The 14,508-nt window shown below is 42.8% G+C and overlaps 1 protein-coding gene across 3 annotated transcripts in view; it reads left to right on the forward strand.

Moving 5' to 3' along the window:
* Positions 1–14,508, forward strand: part of tmem104 (transmembrane protein 104) — a 113,437-nt gene that overhangs the window by 23,163 nt on the left and 75,766 nt on the right. For all 3 annotated transcript variants that reach the window (XM_060901643.1, XM_060901642.1, XM_060901644.1), the window contains 2 exons: positions 4,157–4,256; positions 6,100–6,196. In XM_060901643.1, the coding sequence (XP_060757626.1) occupies positions 4,157–4,256; positions 6,100–6,196 (197 nt within the window). The remainder of the gene's footprint in view (positions 1–4,156; positions 4,257–6,099; positions 6,197–14,508) is intronic.

Here is a 14,508-nt window from a genome sequence, read left to right on the forward strand (position 1 = left end):
AGACCAGATTACCGGCTACTTTTCTACAGACGGTGTTTCTAGCGTTTGGAAAAATCCTGTGTATTGAAATTAGTTGTCATCTCATCCAAAACCCAGAACATTGAGATAATGTTATGAAATGCATTCTTTAGAAGAGGCTCACATGATGGTTCCTATGAACCATAGCACTTAAAAAAAAAATCATCAATAGATTATAATCACTTGGTTGTGATATCGAGGCCCTTTTAATCGAGTATACATTTTTTTTTTTTTTTTTTTTTAAATTTGCAAAAGATTTAGTATAGATCATTTCTTGGTCCTGTGATGTGATCGTGTGTGTGGTCCAAAGATCCAGATCTGGAGGAAGAATTGCTTGTTTATTCATAAGTCTGAAAGTAGTAGTTTTATTACAACGCGGACATACAGGTATTTTATTAGAGATAATGCCAGTTGAATGAGCACTGGAGGATTTTTTTTTTCCCTTGCCCTTCTGCGTTGTCTTCATATGGGGAAAAATGAAATGATGACTGAATGTGACTGGCTCATGATGGGATTCTAAACAGAGGAACTAAATGGCGTACTGAACACTGTACTGGTCATTGTCTTTAAGACTCTTGTATGTCTTTTGCACAGTGAATAGTGACAAGTAATCAGTGCTTGACGATCTCAATCTGTGCAGTATTACCATGGCTTATGCCTTGTAAAATGTTAATGTTCAAGCCAAGTGAAGAAGCAGCCTTTATTTATCACACGTACGCTCAAGCGCAGTGAAATTCCTCCTCTGCATTTAACCCATCTGAAGCAGTGAGCACACTCGTACCCAGAGCAGTGGGCAGCTATGCTACAGCGCCCAGGTAGCAGTTGGGGGTTAGGTGCACTCAAGGGCACTTTCGCCATGATACAGAGCGAGGGGAAAGTGCTGTTCAATCAGTCCACTCCCCTCATGTTTTTCTTGCCGGCCCTGGGAATTGAACTGGTAACCCTTTGGGCTGAAGGCTGCTTCTTTTAACCTTCAGGCCATGGCTGCCCCCAAGTGCTGTTTCTTGAAAAAGTCTTTTCCTATAGAGATCTTGCAGTCACGTGACCGGAAAGTACACAGCCGCCATCTTGTCGGTAAAAAACACAGCTGAATACTGCTGCACTCGTGTACAGAATGGATCAATTTCAACCGACGGACTACACGGCTCATTTTTCTAATGAACAGATAACTAGGTATATGTCTAAAATAAACGACCTACAGATTATTGACCCTTATGGCTTACCGGACGTAGTTTTCACGACCGTGTCAGTGGATATTGAACTGCCAGAGGTGGAATACCCAGACGTGTATAATTACCTCATTAACTTTCCCTCGCTGTTCAGTGGTGAAGCACTGCGTGCATATAAATCTCTGGACAGTTATCTTTACAGAAATTCAGGATTTGTCAGCGACTCAGATGTAGCATCTTGTAAACAAGAAAATAACAATCCTCATTGGACGGGTAAGTCACTGAAGTATTGAGTATAGCACTGACCAGCCGATTATAGAATAGGGTAATTCCAGCTGTAATTCCAAATCGTTCGTCTTGTTTACATGGATCTGGCGTTGGAGAGGTAGAGGCTTGGCAGTGGAGATTTGAGTGGCTGTTTTCTGAGCTTAGTCAACAGGCCGGCTCTGCCTGCAGCCTCGCTTTTGCTTCCGCTCCCGGCGCCGCCTCCTTCACTTTGCTTCCGATAACAATCCACGGAGACCCCGCTGGTCTCGCTATCTCGTCCGGAATGTTGTGCATGCGATGGAAATCGCTACAAACCGTCACTTTCTGCTGGAAACCAATGTCCAGTAAGTCCATATGGTTGTAGTGGATATTGAAGTCCGGTACAGACGAACAACACGCAAAAATACACACAAAAAACGTGCACAGGTAGGGAGAGCTTGTAGCTGCAGCCGTTGTAGTAGAATTGTATATAGTAGGGTTTTCCAGAAGAAAAGGTAGAAGTAGAAGGCGGAAATATGGCGTTTGACCGACAAGATGGCGTCTGTCACAATCTGGATCGGCTGTGACGTCACATGCAAGTGCTCCATAGACTCCTTTTTAGTGTCTCTACTTTAAACTTAACATAGGGTGACATTGAGGGAGCTGTAAAAACTAATTGGCTTAAAACAATTGCTTCAACAGCTCCTCTTGCTTTTGAACTTTGTTTTAAATTGAATGGGGGGGGGGAAGGAAAATATTCAGTATTTTAGATATTTTCATGAATGCCTTAACATGTCCAGAATGGTTTAATGCACATTCAGCAGGTACGTAATGACCATGGATTGCAATATGGTGTGTGACTTGGCACTTTAGAATAAATTCTCTCTTTACTCATCTTCAGTGATTGGTGGGAAACAGGTGGCAGCATTGCTCCCCCCCGGCAAAACCCTGCATCTATCAAACCTGTAAAAAGGGTATAATGTTAGCTTTTTCATTTGGCATTAATGGACTGTAAGATCTAATTTGTCTGGCAGTAATGAATGAGCTGATGAGGCCAGCAGTGCTGTTGGAGATCCTCACGACCTCCAGTACTTGATGGATGTTCGATTGAGTTCGTCTCCGTCTCAACAGCTTTCGCTGTCTTGCTTTGGTGTGCACACCGTGCTGGATGGATGGATGCAGCCAGTGAGGAAGAGAAGCACAAAAGGGACTTTATCACAAAGTCATTACTTTCTTAATTAGGATGATTAATATTCCCAGTAGTGAGGAAAGCTTGCAGTATGGTGTGAATTTTTGAACACCTGAATACATTTTGGCATTAGGTGCTTATTGTGTCTCAAAATAATTTCCACGGAGTTGGACTGCTCCAGATAAGGTCAGAAAGGGGTGATGTATTACCAGCACTGCGTAAAGGTTATAGCTGAAAGTTCAGTTTGTTGCGTGGTTGGTGTTCTGGAAGATGCTGGATACTGTATCTACAGACTTGAAAGTATGCAGCCTCCTCCTTTGTCCCATAGCCAGCAAGGGCTGTAGGGGCACCACTGATGACATTTTAAGTCCATCATTGGTGTGTCAAGGGCATTTAAACTTGGTGGTGCCCATCCCTCTCCAAGTTTAATCAGTGGACGATTTAGACAGGGTTAGATCTTAACACTAGCCCGCTAGCCCGTGGCTAGTGCAGATAGCCACGGGCTAGTGCAAAATCGCTGCTACTAGCCCGTGTTGGCTAGTGCAATAACTTGACATGGGTGTGGCCATCTTGAATCACACAAAATCTTTTAGCTCATTCTATTTATTGTACATGGTGTAATGCATTGTTGCTGAACATTACAGCTCACAGTTCAGAGAACCATAATGGATTGAATAAAGTACTGGTTTTGTTACACTGAATTGGGAGCTTCTGTTGTTTCAACTTGTTCATTGTTTAGTATTTAAAATTCTTTCAATTGTCACAGGAATTGGGCTTAAAATAGCGGGCTAGTGCAACACACTGCAGGCTAGTGCGATTTGCAAGCCACTAGCCCGGCTGGCTAGTGCAGAAAAACCTTAAGATCTAACCCTGTTAGAGTAGCCAGTTAGCCGAACTGCATGTTTTTTGGACTGCGGGGGGGGAACCCGGAGCATCCCCCGGCAGACATGGTAGAACATGCAGACCCCACACAGAAAGGCCCCCTTTGGCCACTGAGCTCAAACCCAGAACCTTCTTGCTGTGAGGCTGTTGTGCTGCTCACTATGCAGCCTTACTGACCTGATGAAGTTTAATTTTACACAGAAACTTGGTTGGCTCAAGTGTCTACTAAATCAAGCAACATATACAGAATCTAGGCAAGTGTGCAGACACAGGATGTTTGTGCCTAGCCATGCTTAGTTTGTAACCACAATTGCCAACCAAGTCTCAGCTTAACATGCGCCACACAGAGTCTAGCTTGTGAAAATTTGTACCCTTGGTTTGCTAACTTTTGAGTATCTGCACCTCCATATAGAAACACTTTCAATGAGGAAACAATCTGATATAAGGAGCTTTTTGGAGAAATGCCATGATCGTTTTGAAAAAAGTTCTCTGTCCAGTATGGTCATGTACAGTGTCGATCAGTTGGCTTCCTTTGAGAAATTTGTCAGGTTCTGGTGATGTCTCGTGGGTGGGGGGGATTAGTCTGACTTGCTTAGAATGTCATCAACCTGAGGATTAACAACATTTTTCCCGTTTTGTTGTTGCTCTACAGTTGGCGTCAATATGTTCTACATCTGCATCATTGTATACCTGTATGGAGACTTGGCCATCTATGCTGCTGCTGTGCCCATGTCATTGATGGAAGTGGCCTGGTGAGGTTCAGCCAATTTCTTACACCCGCCGCCAAACGCCACTGCCTACCTTTGCAACTCTGACTCTGTGTCCCTGGGCATTTATGACTACCTCCTGTGGCTCTTCACGTTTGACCTTTTATTGTTTGGCTCCCAGAAATCTTTTTTTTTTACTGCGTACAAACCCATAGCCCAAAATGCTATAAATAAGATCTTAGCCTAAGGAGGCACCTTTCAAGTCTGTCTTATTAAGGTGTCACCATTATCTCTGGGTGATTTCTGAACTTGACCACCTTGGATAAGAAGGGCAAAATGAAGATAGTGGACTGCTGAGAAGATGGAAGGTAGGCAGGGAAGAACAATGATTACTAGCAGATAAAATGTTAGAATGCAGGGATGCACTTATTGTCAGCAATACTGATACAGAAATGAGCAGCTTGCTTCGTATGAAGCAATCAGGGTGTAATGGGACTTTTTGAAGTGATTTATTTAGCTGTGTTAATGTTTGCTGTTGCAGTGAAGTCCTCAAGCTGAGTTTGAAGTTTTAGATTTGATGGTGTTTTAGTACCGGAGCGTGCACTGCAGTGTCAGCGAGTGTGGTAATTAAAACTGGGTGTAAGGTGCCGTGAATTACATTTTCACTCGCGTGTAAAGTATAGGGCCTGGTGAGTGATGAGGAAAGAAGTGCATTAGGAAAGAGGTGCTCGCAGAACTGAAGTGCTCTCACGTGCAAGCTTTAAGTGTGTGCAATTCATGGTACCTTGCACGCGTTTTTAATGGCCGCACTTGCAGGTACTGCTCTGCACGCTCAGGTTGGCCATCCTCACGCTCTCGATTTAAAGGTACGGGTTAAACACATGTAAGATGTATTATGAGGTTACTTGTAGTGAAGATGCTGTAGGAGCTCTTCTTGATGATGACCTCACAGAGCCCAGTTTGCTTTGCCTTGTAAATTGTCTGTTCATTAGTGCGGCAGCGTACACTCGGCTTGTGTCCCATACGATTGCGTAGTATTAAGGCCAATTTATGCTGACAACGCAGTCCTCGCAGATGGCGTCTGCGTAGCCCCCAACCCTTCGCAGACGCTCTGCGCGCAACTCCCAAAAATTGTGACCACCGCAGACGGCGTCGCGGACAAGAGGGCTCTGATTGGTCCACTCTACATCCGCTGTACACGCACTTCCGCTTCCCTACTTTCCCAGTTTGTTTTGTTTTCACGACCGCCATTTTTAAAAACATGAGCGAAGATGGAGCAGCACGAAGAGCGGTTGATCGAGGAAGTGAGGAAGTACGTACATCTCTCCGACTCCAGTTCTAGTCATTATAAGTAACCGGAGGATAAACACTCCACTAACCACACCCACCAACTACTCCTAGCAATTTCGGGACTTTGCGCCCCCTTGCGTTGTGGCGGTGAATAACATCGCGCACGCCTATTACTCCCCGCTCAACGATAAATTACAACTGTCTGCGAAAAGCTATCTGCGAAAGCCTTGTCGCAAGAGCATGCAGAGGCCCTTAGATGTTGGTATTGTTCTGAGTACAAGGAAATGAGCATGGTATCCGAGAGTTGATTAAAAAGTCAGTTTCCTTCTTTCCATTAAACACTCTCTTTAAGGAAACTTTGCAGAGATGTGAGGTGGGTTAAGAGCACAGTTAGACCACTGGAATTAGATAATTTGGTCCTCTCGCTCGGCTCGTCCCGAGTGGTGGTGACTGAACTCTTGCCTCCTTTATCTGTTAGTGCAGCAATTTCATAAGCCGTAATACTCAACGTTGTTTGCGAAAGTACGTTTTATTTGTGCTGCTCACCTAATATTGAATTTTATTTGAATGGCATTAATATTTTGTTTGTGTTTTACAGTGGCAATCACTCCTGCAGCGCTGGGAATATAAAATACAACGACACAGAGGCCTGCTGGGGACCGGTGAGACGGAAAGATGCCTACAGAGTCTTTCTTGTGAGTGCTCAAGTCCCACACACCCACTATATCACTCCTCCTTTCTTGATCAGCCTTTGCGTCGATCTCTCATGCACGCGCGCGCGCACACAACAAGCAGAGGCAAGATAGTAAGTGCGAGACAGATTGAAGCAGAGACTGACAGACCCATATAATCTCCTGAGATGCTGCTCTCTCCCCATGTTGTAAAGATGTGTGTGCGCCCTTGAATCGAGCATGGAAGTGTAGCAGGAAAAACTGGTGTCATTTACTGCTCCGCTTTAAGTCTCTCAGCCACCAGTCATGAATGATGAATCGCTTTTACTTTGTTTCCTTCCAAGAAAATGCATTGTTTTTTCCTCTCTCTCTCTCTCTCTCTCTCTCTCTCTCTCTCTCTCTCTCTCTCTCTCATATAAACTGAGTGCATGTTGTGTAATGAACATTATGGTAATTTTTATAATCTGCTGGAGACTTGTTGACCTTGCAGATACCGTGCTCATCACTTTGGTCTGTGTTTCACCTAAAACTGAGGAAGGCAAAGTTGAGGTCACACTATAAGCTCAGATTGTTTATCAGTAATAAGTTTTCCTCAGTGGATGCTCTGAGCTACGTTGGAAGTGGCCAGGAACCCGTTTCCCTTATCTTTTTTTTTTTTTCGTCTTATTAAAGTCCTTTTTCCTCTTGGACACTTAAATAAGTCATTGTCTTGTGATGAAAGATTAAGCATTTTCTGTTTATGAACCAGGAGCAGTTCAGTGTGCGTCTCTGCCTCCCTGATCAGATTAATCTCTCGGGGGGGGGGGGAGATTTGCTGTGGTTTAGCCTCTTTTGAGCTTTGCTAATGATAGACAGCTATCCGGTGGAGGCACTTACTAAGCGTGCGCTGGAAATGCATGTGTGCTTGCTTTCTTTACCAGGTATTCCTCATCCAGTCTACCAAACTTTGGCAAAGTGGCATATCCATTGGTTTTAGTCCTTCATAATGTCCCACGCAGTTAATCAGCCATTTAGCTAATGGTTATAAATGACCTAGCGGGGGAAATGGGCACATAAATGGAAATCTCTGCTGGGTGTGGCAGATTGTTTAATATTAATCAATTCTAATATAAGACTTTTTTTTTTTTTTGTCCAGTAGATAAAAAAAACAACAACCCTGAAGTAATGTATTTATCTTCACTATTCAGTTTCAGAAATATTACTCTTTATACCGCAGTGCTGATTTGGTAAAGTGTTAATGTTTTTTAATAACAGCACTGCTTGGGAGAGAACTGCAGTGGCAAGATTTGTGTAACAGTCAGAGATAAAGCTCTAAATTTAAGTTTTCATACACAGGAAAGTCTTAATGATGGAGGGTGATGCTGTTTCTCTAACACAGGTTATTATCTTTGGCTTATTAACTTGGAGAAAGAAAAGAGAGGCTGGTGAAGTATTGAATTTACAGTTGTGGTCAGAAGTTTACATACAGTGGCATGAATGTCATGGCAAGATTTGGGTTTTCAGTCATTTCTTTGATCTGTTCTTTTTCTGTGGCAGAATGATTGTATAGCATACATCTTGAATTAAAAAAAAAAACCACTCGAATTTGGTGCACAAGTTTTAATTTTCTTTGGGTTTTCTGAAATCTATACAGGGTCAAAAATATACATACGCTCACTTGGGTTAATTCGGAGGTGCTGAAACTTCCAAAATGTCTATCTTGCCGAGGTCTCTTAACATCCTGTTAGTGCTCATGATTGACTACAGCTGGTAGCTTCTCTGTGCCTTCATAAAAAAGGTTTGTTTACAGCACTCCATTGGATTGACCAACACAGTAAAATGGGAAAGTCCAACAAGCTCCGTGCAGATCTGAGAAAGAGGATCGCAGATATATGCAACTTCAGAATGTCTCTTGGAGCCATTTCTAAACAACTGCAAATTCCAAGATCGGTTCAAACAATTGTATGCAAGTTATTGTGAGGTGTAGTCACTTTGCCAAGCCGCTTTACTGGAAGAAGACCCAAACTGTCACCCTCAGCTGAAAGGAAATTGGTTTGGATGGTCAGGAACAACCTGGGAACCACCATGGCACAGCCCTGCCATGAACTGGAAGCTGATGGATCACTGTCTACAGTTCAGATCACCATGGACTAAGAGGCTGCTATCCAAGAAATAATCCCCTTATGGAGCATAAGTGACACCTTCAAGCTTAACTAAAGTTTGAAGCTGAACACACCGACAAAGAAAAAGCCTTCTGGAGGAAAGCTGTACGGTCAGATGAGACACAGATTGAGTGAGTTGTTTGGCCACAATGACCTCCATGTACAGAGGGACACTGTACCTGGTGGTGGTGGTAGGATCATCATGCTCTAGGGCTGTTTTGCTTCCAGTGGAACTGGTTCATTGCACAAAGTGGATGGAATAATGAAGGAGGAGGACTACCTCAGAATTCTTCAGCATAAATCATCAGAAACTTGAACATGACTTGGGAGTTACAACAGGGCAATGAACCCAAATATGCATCAGAGCTGGTTGTGGAGGATAAAGCAGGCTAATATTGAGCTTAAAACAAGTCCTGACTTCAACCCTATTGAAAATATACGGACCGTGCTTATAAGTCGAGTCCATGCCCAGAAAAAAAAAAAATTTAATTGAACTCTACCAATTCTACCATGAAGAGTTGTGAAATATCCAACCAGAATTCTGCCAGAAGCTTGTTCATGGTTATTTAAAAAAAAAAAAAGTCTGGTCAAGGTGAATCTTGCAAAAAAGACATTTTACTCAAATATTAGGTGTGCTGTATGTATATTTGTAACCCTGTGTTGACATTTATGTATTTATTAGCTGCTAAAGTGATGACCTGACTTGCAGACATTCCACAACTGTAAATGGAGAGAAAAATACAACATGCCATTGCTTAATGAATGAAAAGTTGTCGCCATTGCTGTGGCACAAGAGGAACGTTATAGGAAAATGATGAACCCTGCTGTTGCTTGTTGTCCTTGAGCAGCACATCGCAGTGTTTCTATTCCTTACAAGTTGCATTATTTTCTTGTTGATTTGGATAGTGGTCAGTGCTAGTCTGGTTAACACCAGACCATATCACAAGTGAAATATGGTCTGGAATCCGCCTATTGAATTTCTCGTAGGAGGTGTGGTTTACGATTGTCAACGGCTGTTTATTGGACGTTGCGAATGTCTATCATTTGGCGTATACGTAGCCCATGGCCAATCATGGCAGTTGTACCCGGTGACGTAGTTAGAGTGGCGAAGAAGAGAAGGAAAGAGAAAGAGAAGGCAAAACAAAAATAGGAAAACAATGGCACCGAACGATTACTGCCGTTTGTGCAAGACAAATATGAGAGAAGCTGGACCCTCCGTATTTGGACATTCAACGCCATGTTAAATGTGATCCGTAAACGGTCCCAAATAAACTACAAGCTTCCGTTTGTCGAGTAGTATGCATCACCGTCTTTCCACCCGTCCCCACTCTCTGATTGGCTCCCTAACTCAGGTGAGCCTTTAGACCATAGTTTCCATGCTGTCTTTTCAGATTGGAATGATTGTGCAAAGCAGCATGGGATTTCCCAGGCTAGGTCAGTGCAGTGAGAGAAGTAAAATTCATAAGCCGATCGTCTTCCTCAGAGAAGGCAAGAACTGTAGCTTCGGCCTCTTAATCCATAGTATGTCGTTAGGTCTTGTTTATAAATCCTTCAGCTCCTTCTCAGTAACGTACCTCAGGCTTAAGCGGAATGTGATGTGTGTTCCTAGAACAGGAACAAATGTGAGCCTTTGAGGGCTGTTTGACACCTCTGCTGTTTAAAATAAAGTTTTTGTATCGCTGTCTCATCTTGGACACTCCACTCACCCCTGAGCGGGCAATGTGGCATTTTACTTCAGCTTTTGTTCTGTCTCGGGTTGAATATGTTCTCGTCTTATTGTCTGTACTGTTCTGCTTCAGTCAGTAGCTTTTTACTGAGCAATTTGTAGTCGAAGGACAGCCTGGCCTGAGTGAATAGTTGCCCTGCCTGCTTTGTTCACAGGTTTATCAGGAAAAAAGCTTTTATTGCTCATGTGAATGTTTCCTGCGTGATGGCTTCCTCATCTATTGTGTTTTTTAAATAAGACACGGTCTCGGTAGGATGGTTATTAGGATGCCTGGTATGAAGCTAAGTGGAGGTGAAAAGTCTGTTTGTATCGGACATTGTTTTTGTTCTTTTTCTGTGAGAAATGAGTGACAAAATAACTAAGGGTAATTGGAATTCATAATAAAGGCCGTTTCTGGTTGTGCTTTTAATTTGAGTTAGGAATGTGCTGCAGAAAGAGGAGGCCAGGTCATTACTGTAGCCATGCTGAGTTACAGCTTTGGGGGGGTCGCGCCCCCATTCATTCAACATTCTTCAGCACAGTACTGAAGTGTAAATTATATTCATGGTTTTCTTTATGACAGGATTAACTTTTTTTTTTTTTACTCTGAGAAAGGATACTTGTATAAGTTTGATTAAAAAGATGCAGTTTTTGCAGAGATACAGCATGAAAAATACCATCAGTTATTCATCAGTCTGAAATGCAAAAAAAATAGCTTGCTTGCAAATAGGATTTTCAATAGTAATAGAATAAAAAAGCCATTGATTCTTAATATTATACCATTTTATTATGTTCTCAATCCTGATTGGACAGAAGGTGGTGTTGAATTTGCTACAAGAGCAGCTCAGACAAGATTTCGACTGCAAGATAAAGCGCATTTTATATTTGTGCTTGTTCTAATGTTATTTCTACAGTAACAACACAGGGACTTGTATTGTGGACTTGTAAACAGATTTTTCAAAACTCTTAATTGATGTGAAGTTCAACATTTGTTGCAGAGTCTCTCCAGTGTTTTGTAACAGCAGGCAGAGGTAATGCTGACAGGAAAGGGTGGAGGTCTTTGTGGTTTTTCTGTAAGAAGTGGCTTGTTTATTTATTAGGTCAGATTAATTTCAAGAGAAAGAAGAAAGACGCTGGTGAGGGAATGACTGTTCATAGCTGTGATAACAGGAGCCAAACTTTGTGAGCATTCCAGTGTTTTTAAAGGTGCCCTTCCACCAAAAACGTTTAATACTGGCTCTTTTTGAAATACCATATGGCCCTTTTCCACTACCCTTTTTCAGCTCACTTCAGCCCGACACGGCTCACGTTTCGACTACCTCAGAGCAGCACGACTCAGCTCGCTTCAGCCCTACTCAGCACCCAAAACTCTCACGGTTTTGGAGTGGGGCTGAAGCGAGCCCAACTGAGCCGAGTGGGGCTAGGGGCGTGAGGAGACACTCCCCTGTGCACTGATTGGTGAGGAGGAGTGTCCTCACACGCCCCGTGAGCACGCTGGGATCTGTAAACCCGGAAGAAGAAGAATTACGAGAATTTCTGAAGCTTTATGCGCCTCGCCTCATCTATACGCTCTTGCCAGTATCTGTTGGCGTTGTCGGTGACAACAAGCCACAGCACCAAGACCAGCAACACTAACGACTCCATGTCCTCCATGTTTATTGTTTACTATCCGGGTCGTGAGACTACCGCTTAAAAGATCACTGATGTCACTGTTTGCGCCACCTAACGACATCACGTGACGTCCACCCACTTTCGCTAACTCCACCCAATGTGTCCACCCACTTCCAGCCAGCACGGTTCAGCGCGGTTGTAGTCAAAATGCAACTCCAACAGCCCCGCTCAGCTCGACCCAGCACGGCTCAGCCCGACTCAGCCGCATTGGTAGTGGAAAAGCGGCAATAGTTCACTCCGAGTTGCATATGCATGCTGCATGTGAAAATGTAATTCTACCCCCATTCCCTGTATTAGCTTATGAAAGAAAATAGTCGGAAAAACGAGCGAATCTGAAAAAGCCATACGATCTTGCATCACTTCGAAAATTAGTATTCATGGCCTCGCCCACCTTGGCTTGCGACCGCCCACGGGAAGAAAGTTCGGATTTAAGCGCGAGGAGAGATAGCAGAGCCCATCTCGTCAGTAGCTAACGAAGAGGACCTAACAGCAAGTTGAAAACGTGTCTGAACAAGTTCGTGCCTGTGTTACAGTATTTGTGGCAGTAACACATCAACGTTGCATTTCTTGCCCAAGATAGAAGAGGTGAAGAAATGGTTGGAATTTATCTTTGGAACACCACCAGTGAAGTATAATGCAGCGTTAGTACTGTGTTCTGATCATTTCAACCACAGTGACTTTTCAGACTTTGGTGCTTTCAGTAGTGGTTTTGCTTCGAGGTTGTTTTTAATCCCTGGATCTGTGCTGTCAAGACAATTGACCACAAGCTGCAAGTAAAACATGAACTTTTTGTTCGAAGGTTTTTGTTACAAAATAGCATCTTCATATTCTCCACGTTAGCATGCATGGCATGGTCACAAGCTAGGCAGGGATGAAAATTTTTGGCAGATTTCTGCTTTTCCTGAGTAAAATATATTTTTTATATTTATTTTTATTAATTTCGGGGGGTTGGGGTGTGTTCCTTCATGCTGTTCAAACTTTATTAACTCCAACGATGTTTACACATTATTTGTAAGTCGCCATCTTTAGTCTCGTTTTAATCTTGTTGAATGTGATGTAAAATTTGTCATCTACATTATTGGTCAAAACATCGATGTCGAGACCATAATAGCCAATCAAAACAGTTTTTACAAAAGACACCCACGTCCGCTTGTTCTGACCCACTGGAGGTAGCGTCACAGTGCTGTTAGCCAATCAGAGCTAACACGTTTACATGTCATGAATATTAATGAGTAAGAGCTAAAATCCTGTCGTTCTCCCGCCACCCACTCCTCCACCAAACTAGAACAGCCTGAAACAGGAGAACCACAGCATTTTTTTCACCAAAACCGGCTCACAGGGCATTCATTCATACTAGAGACCACCGCACAATTAATGAAAAAATGATGCAGTGAGACCTTTTAAATGTGACTAGCAAGTGGATAAAGCATACTACGTAAACTAAAATAATCATTGACAATGTTGTCACGTTTCTGTGGTACAAGATGAATGAAACACTTTAGGACTTCAAGGTGGTATCACCCCACCGCACACGCGTGCTCCCTGTTTTGTTCCTTACTTTTATAGATTGCATCTATTTCATTGCTCCACTGCCATTCACCCTGCATCTTGGGTCATCGGTTGTGGTTTAAATATTAAATAAAAGCAACGCTGGACCACTGCTTCTGAGCCGTAATGTAGCTGAAAGACTTTATTGGACTCTCTTTGCTGTGCCTGTGAGAGGATGGAGAGTGAGACTGATGGCCGCCTTGTTAGTGTTCCAGTGAGGTTTAGTGAAAAAGCAAAGACTAAAAGGAGCATGAATGACTGTGTTGTCATGTTGCCTGACTATAATCCCAGAATGCTGTCAGGCACGAGAAAAGGGGCTTTTTTTTTTTTTTTGGAGGGTGGAGGACTGATCCACATTTCAAAGATTTGCTCATTATTAACTTTAACTCCTTGCATGCCATTTACGAGTGTTTTGTACACTCTTCAGTGTTTGGAGGATCAGACATGTCTCACACATCTTATTTGTTTCTAAAATCGGTGGAGATTTTGTAAGATCTTTTAATAGACTTTCTATGCAAATGGACTAGATATTTTCTTTATTCTTGCATTAGACTGGTGAGGTTGTGTTTTGTCATTTCAGGTTGTTTCAGCAGCACTGGCTGGTGTTTTTGTTTAGTAACTCAACAGCTGTCTCCGAGTATGTTTAATTTTGACCCTAAACACAGATATTTGGGAAAAGGAAGGTGAAGGCCCTTGATTTACCCAAGTGATGCCATTTAAAAGCGCTGTTGCTTTCTCAGAAGCAAGGGTTGGCTATGATTGAGACTTTCCACTTCCTGTCAGCTTTGACTAGTCTGAGTTTACTGACTTGACTGCTGTTTTTTTTGCCAAGTCACTTCATAGCATTAGCGACAGAGCGGAATGATCAATATATCTGTCGTGCCTTTGTGGAAGATTGTTTTTCTCTCTCGGAGATCCTTGGTTCAGGGGAATAGAGTATTGTCGTAGAAAAGAATAAAAAAAAAATCTAAACGGCACAGAAAGCAGCTTGTCTGTTTGGGTCTAACTGCTGTTTGATCAGTCCTGTAGTTTCACACTGTGCAGCAGAGCTGCTGTTTTATTCATCTTTGGTCCATAAAACCTGTTAAGACCTCTGGTCTGAGATTTAATCTGTGATTGATTCTGGTTCCTAATTTCAAAGCCCCCCCTTGCTTTTCAAACTGCTGCCAAGTCTCTGCATTACTTGAATGCTAAAGGCTTGCTCACATCGATCATACTTTAAGGTCAACTGCGTTTGTGAACAGAGGTCACTTTTATCCAAGGATGGAATA

The sequence above is a fragment of the Neoarius graeffei genome, chromosome 20 (genome assembly GCF_027579695.1).
Source record: "Neoarius graeffei isolate fNeoGra1 chromosome 20, fNeoGra1.pri, whole genome shotgun sequence".
In the NCBI taxonomy this organism is placed as follows: Eukaryota; Metazoa; Chordata; class Actinopteri; order Siluriformes; family Ariidae; genus Neoarius; species Neoarius graeffei.